The sequence below is a fragment of the Daktulosphaira vitifoliae genome, unplaced genomic scaffold (assembly GCF_025091365.1).
Source record: "Daktulosphaira vitifoliae isolate Bord-2020 unplaced genomic scaffold, ASM2509136v1 Scaffold_1, whole genome shotgun sequence".
Taxonomy (NCBI): Eukaryota; Metazoa; Arthropoda; class Insecta; order Hemiptera; family Phylloxeridae; genus Daktulosphaira; species Daktulosphaira vitifoliae.
This window is the reverse complement of record NW_026099572.1, coordinates 69,103,874-69,128,287: the sequence shown is the minus strand read 5'-3', so window position 1 is coordinate 69,128,287 and position 24,414 is coordinate 69,103,874. Positions and strand designations below refer to the sequence as shown.

The window sequence follows — 24,414 nt, the reverse complement described above, 5'->3', positions numbered from 1 at the left end:
AATACAGAAAGCGAAACTATTAAACTTAACTCTTTCCCTTGTATATACTATGGTACTATAGTTAATAGTATAACAGTGCTCTATATCATAGATCTTATAAACATAGATAGGACATTCATAGATAGATAGATAGAAAGAAGAAGAAGGAGGCCTTTGTGTTTTCGCGGTCCTGAACTGATATGAATATGAAGCTTTTTGTTTACGTTTTAATAGTGATAAGCACATAAGATATTGTTTTTTAATTTTGTAATAAGTTCTAAATTACAACTTATAACTTTCATATTATTATAAATTACATAACTCATACTAATTATTTATTACTAATCATTAAATATAAAAAAAGTAAAATCTTATCATGTAATAATGCAAACAAATAGCCTCAAATTACTATCACCATAGTCTCTACTGATAAAGCATCAATGCCCTATCCATGTTTATAAGATCTATGTCTTGTATACGATAGTTCAATTGAATTTTTATCATGATATTATACCGTAGATAACTACGTTTCCTTATTCAACATTATTAATTTATGTTACAGTTTAAATTTATGAAATGTGAGATTGACTTTTGCATTAAAATTAATAATGTCTTTACAAAATTTACAAGTTCACACTATTACTCAAAGAAAAAGTCTTAAAATAAGTGGTACAAAAACGTCAGTTACTAAAAATCAAATTCTCGTTTCTACTGGAATTGTCTCCTTAGATGCCATATTAGGTATTTATTTGAGTATATCGCTTTTAATATTTTCCTGTGGATAGGGGATAAGAATACTTCCATGGCCCCTCTGCCAGTCGTAAGAGGCGACTAATGAGGTTGTCAGGTCGACAGCTGGCGTAAAAATCTTTGTCAAAAAAGTATGAGGAATCCTGAACAAAACATAGGCGGATTGTCCCATCTCGGATGTATGCGGGGACAACAGAAAGTAGTTAAAAACAGAGAAGGCCTAAGGAATAAAGTGTTTGATACCAGCTGGACAACTTGTGCGGTAGCTGTTACACCAGTCGTGTGTACAGGTCTACCCAATGCTTGTAGTGTCAATGGTGTAGGGACATCACCACTTAACTCTAAGCTAGACTCGTGTATAAGGGAGAAAGATAGATACAAAGTAAGAATAGGTACTTGGAATGTTGGAACATTAACTGGTAGAAGTAGAGAATTAGTAGAAGTATTGAAGAGGAAAAAAGTTAACATTTGTTGTGTGCAGGAAACTAAGTGGAATGGAGAGAAATCAAGAGAAATAGTTGAGGGTTATAAAATAATATACTCAGATAAGTCTAATACAAAAAATGATGTAGGGATAATAATGGATAAGAAGATAAAAAGTAGAGTAGTAGAAGTAGCTAGGAAAAGTGACAGAATTATGGTCGTAAAATTGATATTCGAAGAAAAAGTGCTGAATGTAATAAGTGCCTATGCACCACAAGTGGGATGTGATGAAATAGACAAGGGAGTGTTTTGGAGAGAGATGGATGAGGTGATGCAAGAGGTATCTGGCAATGAGGATGCGGTGATAGGTGGAGATATGAATGGATATGTAGGTAATGAGAGAAGAGGATATGAAAGAACACATAGAAGGCATGGTTTTAGTGGGAAGAATGAGGCTAGAGAAAAAATCCTGGATTTTGCAGTATCGTATGATCTTGCTGTGGTTAATATTTATTTTAAAAAGAGAGAAGAACATTATATAACATAAAAGAGTAGAAGGAATAGATCACAGATCAATTATTTTATGTGGAAGAGAGAGAGCGTAAAGCGAGTAAAAGATTGTAAAGTTATACCAGGCGAGAGTATAACTACACAACATAGACTGATGGTAATGGAGTTGTGGTGTACCGGAAAGAGAATAAACAAAAATAGAAGAAATACAGGGGAAAAATTGAAGATCCGGTGGTGGAAATTGAAAGGGGAAAATGAAAAAGAGTTTGTAAAAACGGTAAAAGAGAGGACGATATGGAATGTTGAGGGAGGCATAAATGATGTGTGGAATAGATTTGCTAGTTGTGTAAAGGATACTTCAAAGGAGATTGTTGGTGAGAGTAGGAGTAGAATGCCAGGAAACAAGAAAACCGGATGGTGGGATGAGGACATTCAAAAAATCATGGAAAGTAAGAAAAATCAATTCAAAGTATGGCAGAAGAGCAAAACTTTTAAATAAAATCTAATTAGAAGGGAAAATTCCAAATGAATGGAGGAATAGTATTGTGATGCCGATATTTAAAGGTAAAGGTGACATGTGGGAGTGTGGAAATTATAGAGGCATAAAGCTTATGAGTCATAGTATGAAAATTTGGGAAAAGGTAATAGATAAAAGAATAAGAAATGAGACATCGGTATCTAAAAACCAGTTTGGATTTATGTCTGGTATGTCAACAATGGAGTCAGTATTTTGTGTGAGGCAACTAATAGAAAAGTTTAGGGAAAAGAAGAAAAAGCTGTGTATGGTATTTATAGATTTGGAGAATGCGTAAGGTGGAGTACCGAGAGAGGTTTTAAAGTGGTTATTAATGAGAAAAAGAGTCCCGAAAAGGTATATTAATATAATAGAAGATATGTATGATGGCACTTGTACCAGGGTAAAAAGTGTAGGAGGAGTAACAGATGGTTTTCAGGTAAAAGTAGGACTGCACCAAGATTATGCTTTAATCCCTTACTTATTCTCTATATTAATGGATGAAATTACTAGAGAAATACAAGGAGAGGTGCCGTGGTGCATGTTATTTGCTGATGTTATAGTGTTAATAGGGAGGAAATTAATCAAAAGCTAAAGATGTGGATATCCAGCTTTTGAAGAAAAGTGTTTAAGAATAAGTAAAAGTAAGACAGAGTATATAGAGTACGAGTTTGACAAAGGAGAACACGAGGTAGGTGAAATGAGGAGGTCAGTGACAATAGGCGAGGACGTGATTGGAGAGGTGAAGAGTTTTAAGTATTTAGGGTCAGTTGTGCAAAAAAGTGGTGGTATTGATGAGGATGTAAGACACAGAATTAAGTGTGGTTGGTTGAAGTGGAGAGAAGCGTCTGGTGTGTTATGCGATAAAAGAATTCCAATGAGGCTGATAAGTAAATTCTACAAGACTGTAATAAGGCCAGCTATGATTTATGGTTCAGAATGTTGGGCGGTTGATAAGAAAGTAGAGCAGAGATGAGAATGCTTAGATGGATGAGTGGAGTGACTAGAAAAGATAAAATAAGGAAAGAGCATATAAAAGAAGTATAGGTGTAGCGTCAATCGTGGATAAGATGAGAGAAAATAGACTTAGATGGTTTGGTCATGTTATGAGGAAAGAAGAATCGGAAGCTGTAAGAACAGTTATAGAATAGAATGTTGAAAGAAGAAGAGGTAGAGGAAGACCAAAAAAGAGATGGAGAGAAGTTATTGAATGCGATATGAGAACAGCTGGTGTGAGCATAGATGATGTGTGAGATCGTGTCAAGTGGAAATTTAGGATAAGGGTGGCCGACCCCAAGTAGTTGGGATTAAGGCGAGGAAGAAGAAGAAGATATCGCTTTTAATAATAACTCAATGAGCTTTATCTTTTTGTGATATCTTTGTATCACATTAATTAGTTTTTTAAGAGATTTTTATTAAAATACTTTCTTGAGTGTAAATTAAGTTTTTAATAAAAATGCACTGTTTGTTATTCATAAATGAGTGTTCTCATTGTATAATAAATTATTTACAACTTTTATATTCTAAGCTTAAAAATAATTATGTATATAGGTTTTAATATTTACCTATATTTGATTTTCCTGCCCTAATTAACAGCAGAAATAAACAATTTAGCCTCTTAGCCTCCCACAATATTAATCCCCCTTCTGTAGCTAATACTCTTAATTCCCATTCTTCCATTATAATTATTTCCATCATATCTTTCCTGAGGAATTCTGGCTTTGACATTTAATATCTAATTATTTTATTATTATTATTTTGTAGTTATTTATATGTTTTTTTTCTCTCTTCCTTTCTTGCAATAAAAAAATTTTAATTTAATAACTTTTTAGTTTGACATTAAAGGCTCTGTTAATGATAATTTTAAATAATGTTTAATTTTTTCTAATTTTGAGTAAACTAACAATTATTGCTACATTTATTGTACCATTATAACATAGTATTATGACTGTTGTACTTTTTACTTTTGTTTATAATTGTTGAGCTAATTATTATTTAAAAAAAAAAAATCAATTAATATAAACAAGTGATTTGAATATAGTAAATTAAGAATTAGTAAACAAATTCAAGGAAAAATTATATAAATTAAAAATTTATGTTTAATAATTATTAGTTTTTAATTGAATCAAAAATCCTAATCGGGTTCTATATTTAAACTCATTTTTAGTTTCAATTTCATAATATTTATCTAAATTTAATTGCAGTTCTCTGCATGTAAAACTTATTTTTTTACTTTGATTCATAGAATAAATTAAGTTTACTACTCTTAGTTAAATATTAATTAGGTCTAAATGATTTTTTTTATATATACTATAGTAAATATTTTATGATTTCAGATGGTGGTATTCCAGTTGGAACTAGTTTTCTTGTTGGTAAATAAAAGTAATAATTTGATTAATTATCTAGCTTGGATTTGTGAACTATTTGTTTATATAAGTAGAATGTATAAAAAGAATAAAATAAGTCATATTTATATAAACCTTATCCTTTTAGTAATTAATAAATTATTTTTCTTGTTTCTCCTACTCATTTTATTTCTTTTTTATCATTTACAGATTATTTCAATATTTAATTTTTTATTATTTGTATAATATTTCTTTTGTAGAAGAAGAAGGACATGGTCGTAATGCAGATTTGATTTTGAAACATTTTATATCTGAAGGAATTACATGCGGTCATTTAATTTTGATTAGTAGCGCTGAAGTAGCTCCTGAAAAAATTGTAATTTTTTATTATTATGTAATAAAATATATATAAGAGTTTCTTATACATGTAGTTATAATAATTTATTTATTGGTATATGAAAAATTAATATTTTTATATATTTTATGTATTACTTACTTTTTAACTTTTAAAACCTATGTATTAAATTATTTTGTTTGTGTTGCAGAAAAAAGATTTACCTAGATCAATAAATGAGGAAAACATAAAACAACCTGAAAATGATGATGATTTAAAGATTGCATGGCGTTATAAACAAAATCCCATTATTGATTCTACACCTAATCATATTTCCTTTTCTTTTGGTCATACCTTTGATATTTCTGTTAAACTTTCAGTTAATGAAATAGAAAATGTTAAATGTTGGCCTGAAAAAGATGACCAATGTAATTATTTAATATCTTTTATTTTAACATAATAATGATTTTAATTTTATCATTTTTCTTAAGTATACAGTTATTCTAAACTATATAACTACATACAGCATATTATAGAATGTGGGTTTAGTATTAAAATACCTGTTGAACAAAGAAATATATTAAAAATTACTATAAGCGATTTATGTTCACCATTATGGGATAGTACTGAAATGGATGTTATTCAGTTTTTGTACAAATTGCGAATTCTCTTGAGATCATCTTATGCAACTTGTCTTATTACAACTAAACTACAAATAATTGATGCTGTAATATTAATAATTTTATTATTTTAATTCATACACATGGGTAATAATCAAATTGTTTAATTATTTTCAGATTACTAAATCTAGAATGGAACATTTAACCGATACAGTAATAAAATTAAAATCTATGGAATTAAGTTCTTGTGCTGATTATAATGGAAAGCTAATAATTGAAAAATTAGCATCATTTAATACATTTTTATACGAACCATCATCTGTTGATTGGGCAACAAAACTTACACGAAAGAAGTTATGCATAGAGGTAACTAATTTATAAAGAAGATTGGATTTTAATTTATTCAAACTTCAAATGTTATATTAAGTAAAATCATGGAAAGATAAAGTATTTATTTTAATTAAACAATAATGATTTTAGAAAATTAATTTAGACTTATAATTAAAAATTAAAATTATTTCTATTTTATCATTGTTTGTATTTTTAGAAATTACATCTTCCACCATGCATAGAAAACAATGAAAACCATGAAAAAGCTGAAAAAACACAATTACCATCATGTTCATTAGGGTCTTCTATAAACTTTTAATTACATAAATTATTTATGTTAATGAAAAAAAAAGTAAAACCTTCGTTTCATTTTATCTGTAGAAATAACATATATAAAAGAATAAACAAATTATATAGTTGCATATTATAATGTTTCTAGTTTTATTTAAAACCCTATTCAATAAATCTTTATGTATATATTAACAACTTTTTTTACCATTCAGTAATGTTTTTGAGTTCAAATAAAAATTCTAAATTTTTATTACAATTTATCTCACAGTTATTAATAAAAAAAAGTAACAGAAAAATTCGTTATTTTCTATATATATATATATATATATACTTATTTATTATTATTAATATTTTTAAGTAAGAAAAGAGTCTTTGAATTTAATAATTTTACCCTTTAAATCCTTTTACGTAGTGTTAAGTTACAGACGTGGCTAGACTGAAAAATTGCATTGTTACTATTTGGCGGGTTTTTTATTGTACGATAAGATTTATTATGTGAATAATAAGTTAATCTTGGAAATCATGTATTATGAATTTTTCTACTACGATTAGTGCGGAAATATTATAAATCAAAAATTATATTTTATTATATAGAAATAGTAACTAACCTTTAAGAGTTTTTTAATGTTAAAAATGGTAATTACGAAAATATTTTTTATTTATTTGATAATAAATACTTTTTAATAATTTAGCAATTTCTTATTATGTTAGGAGTTGTTCTTTAGTGAAAGAATTATATTTAATAATTATTTTCAACTATATACAGGTTGATTTACAAAGCAATTTGGTGGAAAATCTTGACGAACAACAATACTTGGATCATATTCAGAATATTATAAAAAATGGACATAAAAAAATTGACCGAACAAAAGTTGGTACTTTGTCAGTATTTGGAACTCAAATGAGATATAGTTTAAAGAATGGTATTTAACATAATTATTTTGTGTATCTTGAAATTCTATTGTTGAGGTTTCATTAAATTACTCATAAAACTATTCAAAAAATATCAGACTTAAAAAACTGTTAACCATATTAAGCCCTATCAGAGATCAAAAGTATTTTCATTAAATTAACTTTTATTAATATAAATTTTATCCTAACTAATTTTTTTTTTTTTTTTAAGGTACTTTTCCTTTACTTACTACAAAGCGTGTGTTTTGGCGAGGTGTTGTAGAAGAATTGTTATGGTTCATTAAAGGTTCTACAAATGCACACAAATTATCTGAAAAAAATGTTAAAATTTGGGATCCCAATAGTACACGTTCGTATTTAGATTCAATTGGTCTTTATGATCGAGAGGAAGGTATAATCCAAATATTTAAATTGAAAATCATAATTTTAATTTTGCATTATGAGATTTTAATATTTCTGAAGTTGACACAAGACAAAATTTTTTAATTTTTTCTAGGAGACCTAGGGCCGATTTATGGATTTCAATGGCGCCATTTTGGTGCAAAATATTGTGACATGCATTCAGATTACCAAGGAAAAGGGATTGATCAATTACAAAATGTTATTAACACCATAAAAAATAATCCTGATGATCGAAGAATGCTCATGGTTGCATGGAATCCTTGTGACTTACCATTAATGGCTCTACCACCTTGTCATTGTCTTGTTCAGTTTTATGTTGCTGATGGATATCTTTCATGTCAAATGTATCAAAGATCTGCAGATATGGGACTTGGTGTACCCTTTAACATAGCTAGTTATTCTTTACTAACTTATATGATAGCTCATGTTACAGGTTTAAAAGTTAGTATGTTTTTAAAAAACCAACAATTATCATGTTAAAAAAGTTAGTTTCAACCTAAATCCCTTTCTTTAGGAATTATGGCTTTAACACTGGAAATAAATGCATTTAATAATATAAATTAGTAAAAAATGATTAATTCTTCAGTAATACATTATAGGCAAACGTTTTATAATTTTTTTTTATTAATATTATTTTATAATTTAAGACTAATGAATCACTTTGAAGAACAATTTAATTAATTCATTTTTGTTTCAGACAGGTGATTTCATCCATACATTAGGAGATAGTCATATATATTTGAATCATATAGATGCACTTCAAGTCCAACTTCAAAGGAAACCCAAACCATTTCCAACACTCAAAATTATTAGAAAAGTTTCTTCTATTCAAGATTTTGAATTTTCTGACTTTTTACTTTGTGGCTATGAACCTTATCCAAAAATTTCCATGGAGATGGCTGTATAAAATAAATAATTCAAGTCACTTGCAATAAAATATATTTTTTACAGAATTAAAATTTGTACATATTTAACTATAAAACAACATAATAATTTTAATGTAAATTATATTTATTATTTAATTAATATTTTAAGTTTAATTTTTTGATACATCCATAGCATTAATAAAATGAATTATTGTAAAATATAATTGAGCAACAAGCTATGGTAAACTAATCTATAATAGATTGTTATTAAAAAAAAATTTAACTGTATCTTGGATATTGTATTTATAATTTTTTTTTTATTTATTTGTCTGTATAAGTGATAATAAAAGTCTTATTTATACAATAAAAAAATTTTTATTTATATAAAATTTTTATACAGAAAACCCAACAAATACTAAAAAAATGTAGATATAATCCTTGTAAAAATTTAGAATCTAGTGGGTTACCTGTAATATTTATATATATACATTCAACAAAAAACAATTTGGTTCTAAAATATAATTTTTGGATTGATTAATAAATCAATAAAAATAAACTATACAAATTATTTCAACAAATACCTGAACACCTAATGTTCAACCCCAATTTTGAAAAAAAATGTGTTCTGAGATTTAAAAAGATATTTAAACATTAATATCTTAGCTTATAACTTATTATTATTTAAATTTAGTGACCTTAATCCTATGACTAAACAACTAAATGTTAAGATTAATAATAATGGATACAATGTAACAAATTTTAAAATGTTAATTTTAACAACAGATGAGTTGCAAGTCAAAAATCACAATATATCACTCTCCATATTTGTTTCAGTCTGGTCACATTCCTGAAAGATAAAATGTAATGATAGACTAGTATTTTTTTTATATCCATTTAAATTTAAATATGAATACAATATAGTTAAAAAATATAAATAAAACATATTCAAAAAAGTTTTTTACTTGGTTAACCGTTTGATTTTGTTGAGTTGTTGAAAATGGATTTGATGAGTTTTGTAAACTTTGTGCTGGTGAACCAAGGTCTATACTTTCAACAAGTTGTCTAGACAGTTCATTTTGAAATGAATCATCTTCAACTTGTACTAAAGTCCAAATGGTATCTAAAAAAAAAAAAAAAATATATAGTAATTTAAAATTCTATATCTATAAAATTTTATATAACAAAATTACACAGGGTGGAATGGATCTAACTGAAACTCATAGAACTTATGATCTACATAACATTTTATACTTTTTTTAAATAAATTTTTACAATATATAACTATATTTAAAATATGTTTTATGTTATTTTTTGCAATTACAAAAAATATTTTAAAAATTAATTATATATATTATAAAAATTGATTAAAAAAAAATATATATAAAATGTTATGTAGATCATAAGTTATATAAATTGTCAGTTAGATCCGTTCTACTCTGTATATGTATATGTATATATATATATATAAATGCTTTAAAATTATAAAATATGTAATTAAAAATTTACCTCCGAAATAAGTTCCTGTAGGAAGCATCATTCGCCACTTAGATTGGTAAGAACCTGGTTTAGAAGGTGTAACAAAATCAGTACTAAGTGTCATAGTACAGCCTGGTTCAAGTGTAGTGGTTGGAAGTGAATTGTAAACAGACATAAAATCACCACCATTAAATTGAAGTGTACAACCAGGAGGCCATGCATTACGTCCATTATTTTTAACTTCCCAACATTTAGTAAATCTATTGAAATTAATTTGAGTTTAGAAACGATATACCTTAAAGTCATCAATTAATCTTATTTTTTATATTCCTTTATATACTGTATTACATCTAAAAAATTTCAACTAGTAGCAGTGAGTAAACATAAAGATACAGTAAGATATAAGTACTGAATTCATATAAACATAGTACCTATTTTAAATTAAGTAAAAATAGTATAAGGTAAAAATGTGAATGTGAACATTGAAGCATTTGGTTACTGATGAAAAATGAACACAAATATAAATTTGAATTTTATAAATTTAACACTAATCTTCAGTTTTAATTGAATCATACACATAAATCACTCAATTTCAATATTTTGGAATCATTAAACATTTTTTCTGTTTCAATAGTAAATTGAAATCCTAATCTTACCTAAGATTAGGAGGTAATTGTAATACATTTTCACTATTTTCATCTCTCACTAAAGACATTGATGGTAAGGCATTTTCAGAATTAACATCAAAATATGTACCAACAGCTCTATGCATATTCCTGCGGATGGTAAAATTTAAATTATTAATAATTTTTTATCATTTAGGAACATATATCTATTCACCAATCGTTCATCTCTAAGAAAAAAACTGCTGCCGATTCTGTTAGTTGTTCGCCAATTAATTCTCGCAGACCTTTAACCAGATTTTCTTTATCTGTCGTACAAAGACAATTGAATTGACGTAGTAAGTTTTGATCCAATGGGTCATTATCCACGTCCATTTTTTAAGTTTACTTTGGAGTAATATATTTTATTTAAAAGATTTTAAGTATTTAGGTCACACGTAAAATTTCATTAAAAGAGATTAATATTTCCACGATTAGACATTTACTGTAGTAATATTATTATATTTTGTTACATTCTCTGATAATAAATTGACAATGATAGAAGTTGATAGTTTTGTCCACTAGGCCTATCAAATCAACATTATTATCGAGACGCCATGTTTATCTTATCTGGGAGTTCCCACTTCCATTACGCGTATCATTTAAGATCAAAAAAAGTTTTACATAACAATAATAGGTTTTTAAAATTAAGATTTTTTGTAAATTTTTTATTTATTATTATTAAGTTACTAATATAAATATGTTACTAACTTATTATGTGACTTTAATTAACATTTTTTTTATCCTGTCATTTGATGTGTAAATATTGTAAAATTGGATTACAATGTCTCGTTTGGCAGATTATTTTGTGATCGTTGGTTATGATCACGAAAAAGAGCGTAAGTACTTAATAATATTAATACTTATTAATATTTTTATTAAACATAGTTAAATATAGTATTTAATAGTATTCATGTTGTATTTTCCATAATCTAGTTAAAAAAATATAATTAAATTATTAATAGTATTCAATTCATCAAAATTTTCATTGTATTGCAGGAAGTGGAACTAGTAAAGGAATAATTGTGCAACGTTTTCCAGAAAAAGACTGGAGTGATACACCTTTTATTGATGGAATTGAATGGGTAATTTTTCTTTGTGAAAATCTTTTTTTTTTTATAAACAATGTTATACAATTTATTATATTAATTTAAAAATTTTGAATTTAATTTAAATTTACTTGTTTTTTCAATTTTATTGCAAATTTTGGCTTCAAAATTTTAAATTAGTATTTATCTATTTCTTTTATTTTTCAGTTTTGTCAACCACAAGGGTGGTCTTTATCATCTGAAAGGCAAGAACCCCGTTTTTTTGTTTTTGTTCTTACTGATGTTGAAGCAGAACGACATTATTGTGCATGTTTGTGTTTCAATGAAACTGTATCCATTATTCCTAGTAAACCTGTTGATGAAGTAAGTAACATCAATTAAATCAAAATATAAATTTTAAAATTAAATATTTTCTTGTTTTGGATTCATTTAAGGATGAAGATACAGTTGTTGAAAATATAGCCCTTGTTAAAAATAATATCACCAATCAGAGAAAACATCATAGTATTATGTATGCTCCAAAATGTTTGGTTTTAGTATCAAGATTAGATTATATTGAAACATTTAGAGTAATATATTATTAAAAAAATTATTATACTTGATTTTATAGTTTATATATATTATTTTGCTATAGAATTGTTTGGGAATAATATATACAGTTTATGTAGATAATGTTGAAACACCTTTAGAAAATTTAATAGGAAATATGTTAGGCTGTATACAAGTTCCTCAACCTGGAGGGCCACAAGTACGATTTAGTATTGGTGCAGGAGATAGACAAGCTTTACAACCTCCTTTATCCTCTACATTACCTGTCACTAAAAGTTCAGTTTATCTATTATTTCAAGAACTTGGTAACTATGTTTGTACGCATTAAAAAAAAATTTTTCATATATTAAAAATAGTTACATTGTACAGGTATTCATAATGTTGTGGTTTTATTTTGTGCTATTATGACAGAACACAAAGTTTTATTAACTTCTAGAAGTTATACCAGGTTGACTGAAAGTTGTTCAGCTCTTGCAGCTTTAATGTATCCTTTTAAATATAGTCATGTTTATATTCCATTACTACCAGCTGGGTTAGTGGAAGTTCTATCAACTCCAACTCCATTTTTGATGGGAATTCATGCATCTTTAAAAACTGATGTTTCTGAACAAGTAATTTACATACATAAATTAAAATTTTACTTTGCAAATAAAATTTATATTATGTTTTAGATGGATGTCATAGTAGCTGATTTGGATGGAGGTAATATTCTTGTACCTGATGGTATAAGTCTTCCACTTCTTCCTGAACCATTGTTAACCCAGACTCAAGACTGTTTAAGTCTAGTACTACAACCTGAATTATGTTGTGCTGATCATGCATTTCCTCCAAATTCCAATACTGTTCAACCACCACCTCCTACAATAATTGATAAACAAGTTAGAGCAGTTTTTATGAGAACATTTGCTCAACTTTTTCAAGGGTATAGGTCTTGTTTGACAATAATTAGAATTCATCCAAAACCTGTCATAACATTCCACAAAGTAAATTTTTCATCAATTAATAATAAAATTTGACTTAATATCTTACAATTCTAATAATTTTTGTAGGCTGCATTTTTAGGAGAGAGATGCTTGATGGATGATGAATTTACAACAAGAGTATTAGATTGTATGTTCTTCAATAGTTTTGTTGCTGAAAGAGGTCCAGCTTGGCGATCTTGTGATCAGTGGGATGAGTTGTATTGTAACATGAATGAACTTCTAAGAAGTGAAACTTTAGATGATGGACGTTTGATTTTAACTCATATTGAAGTATGATCCATATATTATATCATAATTTTGTTAGTAACTTAACCATGAGAGTTTTTTTTAGGATCTAGCCCAAGCTTTGTACTTAAATGAAAATCCTAATCCTCAACCATATGTTCAAAAAATTTTAAAACCCCCTGAAGGAGCATTTACTCGTATTCATCAGCCTTCCTTTCCTAAAATTGATCCAAATCATGTTCAAACTATTATTAATGACAATTTAGCAAAAAATAACTTAAATTATAAGTAAGTTAACATTTTAAAGTATGATCAAATATTTATCAACATAATTTGCAAATATTTAGGCTTTCATCTATCAGACCAGCTCCACCACGAATAGTACCAATGGGACCACCTATTACTAATTGTAATGACTTAAGAACAACTTTTAGTAATTCTGCTAGACGATTAGAGGTATTTACATTCATTTTTTTTTTAAATCAAATTTTTATTGGCCACAAATTTTTTAATTTTTTGATATTTGTAGGTATTACGTAATTGTGTTAATTGCATATTTGAAAATAAAATTTCTGACGCTCGCAAAACTTTTCCTGCTGTTTTAAGAGCCCTAAAATGCCGAGCAGCAAGATTGGCTTTATGTACTGAACTTTCACAACATGTACAAGGTAATAAAGCCATGTTAGAGCATCAACAGTTTGATTTAGTTGTACGATTAATGAATTGTGCATTACAAGTAAGTTACTCATTATGACAACAATTTTACTTTATAAAATTATTGTAATTATTAGTTGGTAAATTTCAAATTAATAATTCAATTTTTATTAGGATGGGTCTCCTATGGATGAATTTGGCATAGCAGCTGCTCTCTTACCTTTGGCAACTGCTTTTTGTCGTAAATTGTGCACAGGTGTAATACAATTTGCATATACTTGTATTCAAGTTAGTAATTCTGTTATTTTGTATATTTTTCAAGTTACCATATTTTAATTGTAACTTTTTGTAGGATCATGCAGTTTGGAAAAATCAAATGTTTTGGGAGTCTGCCTATTATTTAGATGTTCAGAGAGATATAAGATCATTATACTCAGATAATAGTATTGTAAATCATAAACGGTCTTCATCAGTAAATATTTCTAATTCTCGTGATGGTTATGTAAGTTGAAATTAAAATTTTAACAATAATTTATGGTATTCTAATTTTTTTTTACGTAAGATTAAAGATCATCTATTACATGATAAATACAGCAGATCTCAAGAACCATCCGCTCTAGAAATAGCAGCTGAGCAAATGAGGTTACGTCCATCAAATAATTCAGGTAACCAATTATATTCTATTAAATAATAATATTCAATTTTAAAAACATTATTTTATGTAGACAAACTCAAAGAATACATATCTAGTGAAGAATCTACATTATATAGCCAAGCAATTCATTATGCCAATCGAATGGTTTATTTACTTGTTCCATTAGATGCTGGTAGTAGTAATATTAAAAATTCATCAAATTATCAAACAACTAATAAAGCTATAGATGACGAAAGAACATCAAATAGTATAACAAATAGGTATTTTCATTAATAATTTATGTTATATGAGTAAATATCAGACCTGTTATATTTTAAACACTTGTTTAAAATTATGTTTAAATCACCAAAAATATCAACATTTACATTGGTCTTATGGAACTTTTTAAATTGTTTATTTATGTTTTAAACATATTTTTTTAACAACCCTGGTAGATGTAAGTGTTTTTTGATTCTTCTTCTTTTGGCTTTATTACCCTTCAAGACATTTTGCCATTATCGCCAAATAATTTCACCTGTCTTATTTCTGTACTATTTCTCTAATTATGTTCTTTCAATTTTTCTAAATCTTTATCCACAAATTCAATTCATCAGTTCTGAAGGCAAGCCCTCGATCTTTTTTCTTTAGGCTTCCACTGCAGTACTTATCTACTTCCTGCCTCTTCAGTCCATCGCATTACATGTCCTAACAAGTTTATTCTGTAGCTTTTTAAAAACCTATTTATTGTTGCCATTTTTTCTCCACTATGCGCTTTATAATTAATAGTTGACCTACCTTTATGGAACTCACTCTGATATTAGCCTAAGCATTCTTTTGCATACAGAATAACTGGTTTAATAGTACTTAAGAGAAAACTTTATATACTGAGTTATAGAATAATAAAGTTTTTGCTTTCAATTATATCAACTTTCATATGGTGTGATATGATTATTACTTTGTTCCAACTGTCTGACATTATTTTTTCCTCCCATACTTAATATGATATTTTCTCCAGTATACTTTATAAGTTCTGATGGAATGCTGTCAGAATCCCATGCCTTCCAATTTTTAAGATCCCTTATTGCTTCTTTGACTTCTTCTTTAAATACTTCATTTATTTATATCTTTTGATTAATAATAAATTTATTTATAGTGCTGTTGATAGATCAGGAAGTATTTGTGAATCTGATATTGAAAATGGTTTTATTGAACCTGAACCCAATGAAATTGGCAATAAAGTCATTAAAATGGTTAGTCGTTTTGTTGACAAAGTTTGTACTGAAGGTGAAGTTAGTGAAGAACATATTCGTTCTTTACATCAAATGATCCCCGGTGTAGTTCATATTCATATTGAAACATTAGATGGTGTTAGTAGAGAATCTAAACGCTTACCACCTATACAAAAGGTGAGTTAAATATTTAAAATGCAACAAAATTTAACAATAATAATTATTAATTATTTTTATTTATTTTAAGCCCAAAATATTGACACCAAATATGCTGCCAGGTGAAGAACCATTAATGGATGGTTTAAGAGTTTACTTACTACCAGATGGAAGAGAAGAAGGATTAGGGGGATTAATAGGGGGTCCTCCACTTTTACCAGCTGAAGGAGCAATTTTTATAACCAACTATCGTATAGTATTTAAAGGGACTCCATTAGATCCATTTGCTTGTGAACAAGTTGTTATAAGAGCATTTCCTGTAACATCTTTAACTAAAGAAAAACGTATTACTGTCCAATATTTGGCCCATCTTGACCAATGGCTACAAGAAGGTCATCAATTCAGGTCTTGCACTTTCCAGGTAACTTCATATGAATATATTTTTAAAAAGTTATTTTAAATATTAAAAGATATAATTTTAAGCTGATAAAAGTAGCATTTGATGAAGAAGTTAATGCTGAGGATATTGAATGTTTCCGAAAGTTTATTCATAAAGTACGTCATCCACCCAATGTATTTAACCATTTTGCATTTACAGGACAAGTTCCAATTTATGAAATGCCTATAACCAATGATAAAGAAAAAAATGCTACTTTAAGGTAATGAATGATTTTAAAAAAATTCTTATTTTTATGCTAATATTTATCTTAGCTGCATTAAAAACTTATATAAATACTTTTCACTGTATTTTTAACAGGGGTTTTGCTAAAAAAACACTAATGAAAACAGCTAGAAAAGCTGGATTTAAACAAAAAAGTTCGTCAAAACGTCACAAGTATGTTTTGCCTAATGTATCATCTAATTCTATAAATAAAAGTAATAAGTATCTAACCACACCTGGTCGGATGACTCTCCCACCTTTTATTAACTCTGATGATGTATCTAGTAAGTATTTTTGATATATTGCACACATTTTATTTTAATTTTAAACATACAATTTTTAATTTTTTAGTGAACGAATTTGACATTAGTCCATTAAATAACCCAAGTATTGTATCTAATGTATCAGATCCCAAAACACTGGAAAGAATATCTGAAAGAAGTTATGTTAGAGACTGGATGCGTCTTGGTCTAACACCTAAAAACACAAGTTCAAATACATTAGGCCAAAAAAGTCATACCAAAGAACCATTTAAAATAACATCTCTTAATTCAGCCTATCTTATGTGTCGAAGGTATACATTTATTCTTATTATAATAACATAACAGTTATTATTATTATTATTATTATTATTATCTAGTTATCATATTGTACAATGATTGCAGTTAATAGTTATAACAACAATTGTTGTTATAAAATACTTTAACTCTTAAATAAATAACATAAAAAAATTCTTTGAACTCTGATTTTTTCAAAAATACTCTAGTCCATCTTTAACTGAAATTAGATGGGTACCATTACAACCCTGTGGTTGTAACATACCATTTTTATATTATTAATTAGTATAACTAATTGATTTTGGTAATATTTAGCTATCCAGCCCTTTGGGTTATTCCATCATCAATATCAGATGATAGTATACGAAGATTTTATCGAAATTATCGCCATAGTAGAGTTCCAATAATAACATGGCGTCATCAACTGACATCAGCTTTATTACTTCGAGGTGCTGGATACCATGGGAAAAATATCATAGGAATGTTGAAATCGACACATCCGTCATCTGCTGGTATATAAAGATGAAAATTAAAAATTTTTTTACTCTAAAATTATTTTTCATATTTTCTTATGTATTTACATGAAAATAAGTTTTTCAGCTAATAATTTATTATTTTTAATCACAAATTTTCTATAGTATTTAGTATACTACAGTTGTTTCTTCACTCTCAATTTAATTTTTAAAAAGCATTTGAAATTTTGTATTGAATTAATGACATTTTTTTTTATCTTTATCTAGGTACACTAAATTCTGAAACAAACTCATCCATTGAACAAGAACGTTACTTATCGGCTATTGTAGCTTCAACACCTTTATCAAATCTTAGACGTAGTGGAGCAGCATGGGGTTTATCAGGCAGTAGTCTCAGCATTAATTCTCTGTTATTAGCTGCTGATGAAAGCATTATATCGCAAGATAATGCACGGGGATCCAAACAATTCTCCAAAATATCTAGGTAATTTTATTATGATTGTTAATTACTTTCTAGTTTTAGTTTTTAATATAATTAAAATTTTCTGTATCTTTATCAAAAGTTAGTTTCTCTCTGGGTATTTTATATTATTAATATGCTAATATAATAATAATAGTTATTATAATAATAATAATAATAATAATAATAATAGTTATTTTTACTGTTAAACAAACATATGAACTAAATAGTTATGTTTGACAGTCTGCTGTCAGAAAACCTAGTTGAAAATGGGGATGAAGCATTGGTAATAATAAAACTATTTGCATTATTGATGATAGAAGTTTTAGTACTTGGGAGTAAGAAATGCAGAAAATATAGCAAAAAAACAGAGAAGATCGGAGAAAATGTATTGTTACAGTAATAGGTCTTAAAGACCTGTAATAATCCCAAGAAGTTTTAGTGCTTATTTTACTATGAATTATTTTTATAATCACAAATTAAATACAATTTTTTTAAAATATAGTTAATTTTTTTTTTCAACTTTATGTATAGAGGACTAAATAGATCTAGTGGTAGCAAAACATTTGGTCGTTGGGGATCAGTAAAAGAAAACAACATTAATATAACATCAAATAGTTTTCATTCTAATATGTTTCAAAATCAAGAAATGTCATGCATGCCAGATCAGGAATCTAATGCTGATGATATGCCTGAGTTTCATAGAGCTGCATTGTATATACTAGGAGACAAAACTCAAATGAAGGTAAAATAAAGATTATCAGTAGTGTTTATGTAAATAATAAAATGTATTACTTAAAAATAAAGTCTGACTGTAAATTTTAGAGCTTATTTTAACTTGAAATACTCTAGGTTTTACTTCTGTTATATACAAAAAATGAATTATATTTTGTTATATTTCCTAATGTTTTACAACTTAATAGATATCAGTTTAGGCTGGGCTAGCCTAATTTAAGACTAAGAAAATGACTGGTTGATAACAAATTTTGAAACAGTAATTCAAGAATAATGAATATTTTTTATCAGAGTGATGAGTAGTAAAAAAAATAACATAACTCACATCTCGCCTATAGTCTTCATTTAAAAATTGAATATTTAACTTCTGAAAAATTCTACTTCAAAAGTTGTTATTAACTAATTATTTTCTTAATTATTTTATAAGCTAATTAAATATGTATGTGTTATTTAAAAAAATAAAGTTAACGTACCTTTAAGTTATAATGGATGATTCTAAATAGTTATTAATAGCTAACCAAAGTGACTTTCAAACATTTTCGTGTTATATATCATTTTGTTTTGAAAATTGACGGGAAATTTTATTTTTAATTTTGATGGGTTTTTCATGTTGAAAAACTTAAAATACATCAAATTACAATATTTTATTAATTTTTTAAAATAAAAAGTAGTACTTACAGCAATATTAATGGTTAGAATGAATTGTATGGTTTTATTAAAGAAACAACAATTTAATAAAATTAATTTTAATAATTTTTTAATAACCTTTCTTTTTATTTTATTTTTATTATTTACAAATTATTATTTGATGTTATGTCATATAAGATTATTTGTTATTAAAAATAGAGTGACTCATCAATTTATTTGAGAATTTTGTGGTAATATTGGGATATAATTTGTTTTTCTTTGTAAACTCTCTGGTGGGTTATTAAAAAAAAAAAAAAAACAATTTTGAAGATTAAAAAGAGAAATGAGGCCTTATTTTACAGCTTTTTAAAAAAACATTTAAATCTATAGCTAAGGTTTGTAAGATTTACACTCTGTCTATTGATGGAGATTAGTACCATTGTAGTATATAATTACTAATCTATAAGATATATAAAAAAAATTTTAAATGTTTATTATTAATTCATTTTTTTTTTTCTGGAAATAATTTTTAAGGGTATGAAAGGTGATTCTATTATGAAAATTGATTTTATTCCTGTTGAATATGCTGATATTCGTCATAGCAAAACTTCATTTAAAAAATTGATGCGAGCTTGTGTACCTAGTTCTACAAGTAATGAACCTGAACAATCATTTTACAAGTTAGTATTTATATTAATTTTAATGTAAAAATTATAAGTATTTAAAATAAAATTTTTTAGCTACTTTTTATGATAAATAATTAAGTGTATAAATTTGTGTTTTTTTTTTTTTTTTTGGAGATAATTCTGAATAGAATAATACTCTTGTAGTATACCCAGAACTTTCCAGTCTTATAGCCCATAAAAGCTTAAAAGAATTTTTTGTATAAAATGTAGGTTTTGTGTATAATTAAAGAGGGTTTTCTCTTATTCTGTACCTTATTTCTAAAGGTTTACTTTTTATATTGCCATTTATTATAAATTTCCAAATTAAATAAATTATAATACAATTTGTAATCATGTTATTACCAAATGTGTCCACGTATGTAAAGAATGTTCAGAATATTCTTCAATATAAAAAATATATATATTCCTTATTTTGTAGTATTGCATATGAATAAAAATTTTCAGAATGATTGAATGTTCTGACTGGTTGCAGCAGTTGAGAAATATTATGCAATTATCAGGAGCTATTGTAGATCTTATCGATGTACAGGGTTCTTCTGTTATGTTGTGTTTAGAGGAAGGTTGGGATATTACTTGTCAACTTTCATCTATTGCTCAATTGTGCATGGATCCATATTATCGTACTATAGAAGGATTTCGAGTGTTAATTGAAAAAGAATGGTTGGCATTTGGACATCGTTTTAGTCACCGCAGTAATTTAGCTACTGCGTCACAAGCATCTGGTTTTGCACCAACTTTCCTACAATTTCTTGATATTGTGCATCAAATACAAAGCCAATTTCCACTATCATTTGAGTTTAATGACTATTATTTACGTTTTCTGGCCTATCATTCAGTATCTTGTCGTTTTCGAACATTTTTGTTAGACTGTGAATTAGAAAGAGTAGAATGCGGAGTTGCTGCTGTAGAAGATAAACGAGGATCCCTAACATCTCATCACAAAAATGTAGATACTGGTTCTGATGATGATATTGTATATCCAGGTAAAATTCATACATTTTATTAAATTTAACAGAAATTAAAAATATTTTTAAATTTTTCGATTTTGTAGGTGGCCGTTTAGCTGGTAATAATATTCAATCAAGTTACATACCGAATTTAGGACAGTCTGTATTTGATTATATTGAAAAATATAATGCTCGCACATCAATATTTTATAACTTTATGTATAATCCAATTATAGAACAATCAGTATGAACCAAACAAATTATGATACATGAATAAATTAAATATGATCTAAATTTCAGGTTTTAAGACCACAATCGTCACTACCTAACTTAAATATATGGCAATATTATTTAAATGAAGAATTAGCTCATGGTCCAAGTTATGATCTTGAAATAATACAAATGGATATGCAGCAAGAAGAAGAAGCTGAAGCTGCTGATGGCATCCCTCGAGAAACATTGAGAAAAGTTATTACAACAGGGTATGATGTTTCAATAAAATGTTTTATATTTTAAAATAAAACAATTGTATAATATATAGCAATTTTAGCACATATAAATAAAATTTATTTATCTACAGAGTGGTCCAAAATATTCTGATATTTAAAATAACTTTTGATCCAGCAAATATTTTAAAAAAAGTAACACAAAATATTTGGTAGACCAAAAGTTATTAAAGACGTTAAAACATTATAAACCATCCTGTCTATTATTTGAAACTATTATAAATATTTTGAATAAAACTTAGTCTAAATAATGTGGAATGTTATAAATTTATTTTTAAAAGAATTATTTGTTGGTTTTTCTTTAATTTATTATAATTAACTTTATATTTTAGGTATCATATTGTTGAAAGATATACTCCAGATGCTTTCAAATACTTATTAGATGAAATTCATAAACTTGAAAATGAACTAGGACTTCTACCTCAAAAGTGGAAAGTTCTTTGGGATAAATTAGAACTACCCAAGACTGACTCATTAAAGGTTTAAATAAATTAAATAGAATTAATAGTTTAACAACATTTTTATGAAATTTTTATTTATTATTTTAGCGTAATTCTTCATTTAGTACTCAACTAGTTAGATACCATGGACGATTATTGCACAAACGATCAACTTTAGAAATTCTTATGAGAGGCAAAATGAACAATACATCTTCATCAAATGTTGACTCAAACCCTCCTCATTCACATCCGCATCGTTTTGAAAAATATAATTTTACTACCCCTACTTATTGTGATTTTTGTTCTAGCCTTCTTTGGGGCCCAGTTAAGGTGAATAATACATAATATTTAATCAAAGTTTCATTGTAAGTTAGTGAGGCTTAAAAATATTTTTTAAATAATGTATATATAACTAGGCATAAGGAAAGAACTTATAGAGTATTACATAGCTAATAATTAAAGAATAATATGTAATTAAAGATAACCAAAAAAATGTTTAAATTATTTTTATTCTATAAGTAATTGAGTGGGTTATGATAAAAAAATCATTCTGTATAGAATACATATATACATATATATTTGTGGTAAAGCTATATGTTTCATGTATTAATTATTATAAATATTTTGCGAAAAATTATATTTTTACGTATAAATATAAACTATACAGACAGCTTTAATTTTTTAGTGAGGAATAAGCCCTATGTCAGTTTGATTCTGTTAATAATTAAACTGTGCCCATTTTCCTGCACTTTCTAATACAAACTAGTTTACACAAAAAATTATGTGTGGGGCTTTATAATAATGTTTATGCCTTAATAAAATTAAATAGTTTTAATAGTTTAAATATCCTTTTATTTTTTAAATTTATTTTCAACCTTTATTTCTAATAACTAATTAAATTTATGAACATTTTTATGTTTTTAGTAAATTGTTCATCAAAAAATAAATTATATTATGTAAATAATTATTTATTATTACTATTTATACATATCATTATTTTTTTTAATTAGACTGGTATGAGATGTTGTGATTGTGGATATAGTTGCCATGAAAAATGTTCAGAAAATGTTCCAAAGAGTTGCACAAAATATAAATCTGTATCGGATAGAACTTTGAACAACCAAAATAGTAATAGAAACTGTAGTGATACGGCTTCAGTAAATTCCAGTAATTATGAATATTTATTTATAGTTTTTTCGTTAAATGTAAAAATATTTGTCTACTTTAAGATATGAATGGCATCCACCAACAGTACTATGAACAGTTTTCTTCAAATGTAGCTGAAAATAGAACTCATGAAGGATATTTATATAAACGTGGTGCACTATTAAAAGCATGGAAACAGCGTTGGTTTGTATTAGATTCTATTAAACATCAGCTTAGATACTATGACTCATTGGATGATTCTCACTGTAAAGGATACATTGGTAATAACTATTTAAAATTTTTTAAAAATGTGTGTGTATTTTATTTTAATAATTTTTTTAGATCTTGCTGAGGTTATGTCAGTAACTCAAGCTAATCCATCACCGGGTGCACCAAAGAAAACAGATGACAAATCATTCTTCGATGTAAGTTATTCATTAAAGTGAATATGTCTTGTATTTTATCTAGTCTACATTTTTATATTTAAATAATATTTCTTATAGTTGCGTACTAACAGAAGAACATACAATTTTTGCGCTAGTGATATGACTACTGCACAAGAATGGATTGAAAAAGTCCAAGCCTGCTTACAATAAATGATTGGTGTCAAAATATTTAGTTTTATTTTATAGTTTTTTGTTGGTAAAATGTAATAAATATTTAATTTTAGTGAAATGGCCAATTTATTTATATAAATAAAAAACTATATGGTCTTATCATTAAGTTTAAACAAAATGTGATAGTTTTGCATATTATTACTATTTATTTTTTCACAAATTCTTTTAATTGTTTTTATATTTTAGTTGTAATACTATCTTACTCTTACATTCACATTTCTGATATGAATTTTATTAATCCAATGCTTTTCAGTCTTTCTTATTTATTATTTATTGTTTATACTTAAAAGACTTTAAAATTTGGTGTAAATATAAGTCATATTATAATTCAACTTCTAAATATCATGACTTCATAAATTTCAACAGAGTCATATCTGTTACTATGTTTATGTTTATTTTTGTTATATCTTGTTTTTTTTTTATGTTCAATAATTTATAAAAACAATTTGTATATGTATTTAAATTTTATGTATTATTAGATAAAGAAAATGCACAAAAAATTCTCTCAACTTTAAATTGAGATATTTACTTTCCTAAATAAGTTACCGGCAGTGTTTGTGAAGATCATTTTTCCACTTGGTTGTTTTATAATAATCTATAATAAGTTATTACTAGTTACTGGTTAAATTAGAGGTATACAATTAAAATATATACCAATTTTTTAAA

General features: G+C 26.6%; 4 protein-coding genes across 6 annotated transcripts; 3 read left to right on the top strand and 1 right to left on the bottom strand.

Annotated features, from left to right (window-relative positions):
- Window positions 1-427: 427 nt before the first annotated feature.
- LOC126896706 (elongator complex protein 4) lies at window positions 428-6,236 on the top strand. Of its 2 annotated transcripts, none has more exons than XM_050669679.1 (7): window positions 428-720; window positions 4,513-4,548; window positions 4,782-4,897; window positions 5,067-5,283; window positions 5,347-5,582; window positions 5,653-5,841; window positions 6,023-6,236. In XM_050669679.1, the coding sequence occupies exons 1-7, from the start codon at window positions 588-590 to the stop codon at window positions 6,122-6,124; spliced, it is 1,029 nt and encodes a 342-aa protein (XP_050525636.1). In that variant the 5' UTR covers window positions 428-587; the 3' UTR covers window positions 6,125-6,236. The 2 variants fall into 2 exon arrangements, with proteins under 2 accessions (XP_050525636.1, XP_050525637.1); XM_050669680.1 differs by having other exon boundaries at window positions 575-720; window positions 4,513-4,558.
- A 195-nt stretch (window positions 6,237-6,431) lies between these two features.
- Window positions 6,432-8,527, top strand: LOC126896707 (thymidylate synthase). 2 transcript variants are annotated; one of them, XM_050669682.1, is made up of 5 exons: window positions 6,432-6,732; window positions 6,863-7,019; window positions 7,220-7,399; window positions 7,505-7,855; window positions 8,112-8,527. In XM_050669682.1, exons 1-5 carry the CDS (start codon window positions 6,721-6,723, stop codon window positions 8,315-8,317), a joined length of 906 nt encoding a protein of 301 aa, XP_050525639.1. In that variant the 5' UTR covers window positions 6,432-6,720; the 3' UTR covers window positions 8,318-8,527. The 2 variants fall into 2 exon arrangements, with proteins under 2 accessions (XP_050525639.1, XP_050525638.1); XM_050669681.1 differs by having other exon boundaries at window positions 6,436-6,732; window positions 7,505-7,851; window positions 8,108-8,524.
- Window positions 8,528-8,927: 400 nt separating this feature from the next.
- On the bottom strand, window positions 8,928-10,908 carry LOC126896708 (protein ILRUN). The gene is made up of 5 exons (XM_050669683.1): window positions 10,593-10,908; window positions 10,409-10,528; window positions 9,783-10,012; window positions 9,239-9,396; window positions 8,928-9,123 (listed from the first exon to the last, which is right to left on the bottom strand). The coding sequence occupies exons 1-5, from the start codon at window positions 10,748-10,750 to the stop codon at window positions 9,079-9,081; spliced, it is 711 nt and encodes a 236-aa protein (XP_050525640.1). The 5' UTR covers window positions 10,751-10,908; the 3' UTR covers window positions 8,928-9,078.
- A 112-nt stretch (window positions 10,909-11,020) lies between these two features.
- On the top strand, window positions 11,021-24,414 carry LOC126896705 (myotubularin-related protein 13). Its single transcript, XM_050669677.1, has 33 exons — window positions 11,021-11,253; window positions 11,414-11,499; window positions 11,671-11,826; window positions 11,898-12,032; window positions 12,098-12,317; window positions 12,382-12,623; window positions 12,684-12,995; window positions 13,062-13,265; window positions 13,327-13,508; window positions 13,568-13,676; window positions 13,750-13,956; window positions 14,049-14,162; window positions 14,227-14,376; window positions 14,437-14,539; window positions 14,600-14,789; window positions 15,662-15,914; window positions 15,985-16,314; window positions 16,377-16,552; window positions 16,651-16,838; window positions 16,906-17,128; window positions 17,427-17,623; window positions 17,852-18,068; window positions 18,579-18,789; window positions 19,941-20,086; window positions 20,537-21,075; window positions 21,144-21,283; window positions 21,340-21,521; window positions 21,878-22,025; window positions 22,094-22,315; window positions 22,996-23,152; window positions 23,215-23,412; window positions 23,474-23,556; window positions 23,635-24,414. Exons 1-33 carry the CDS (start codon window positions 11,199-11,201, stop codon window positions 23,725-23,727), a joined length of 6,168 nt encoding a protein of 2,055 aa, XP_050525634.1. The 5' UTR covers window positions 11,021-11,198; the 3' UTR covers window positions 23,728-24,414.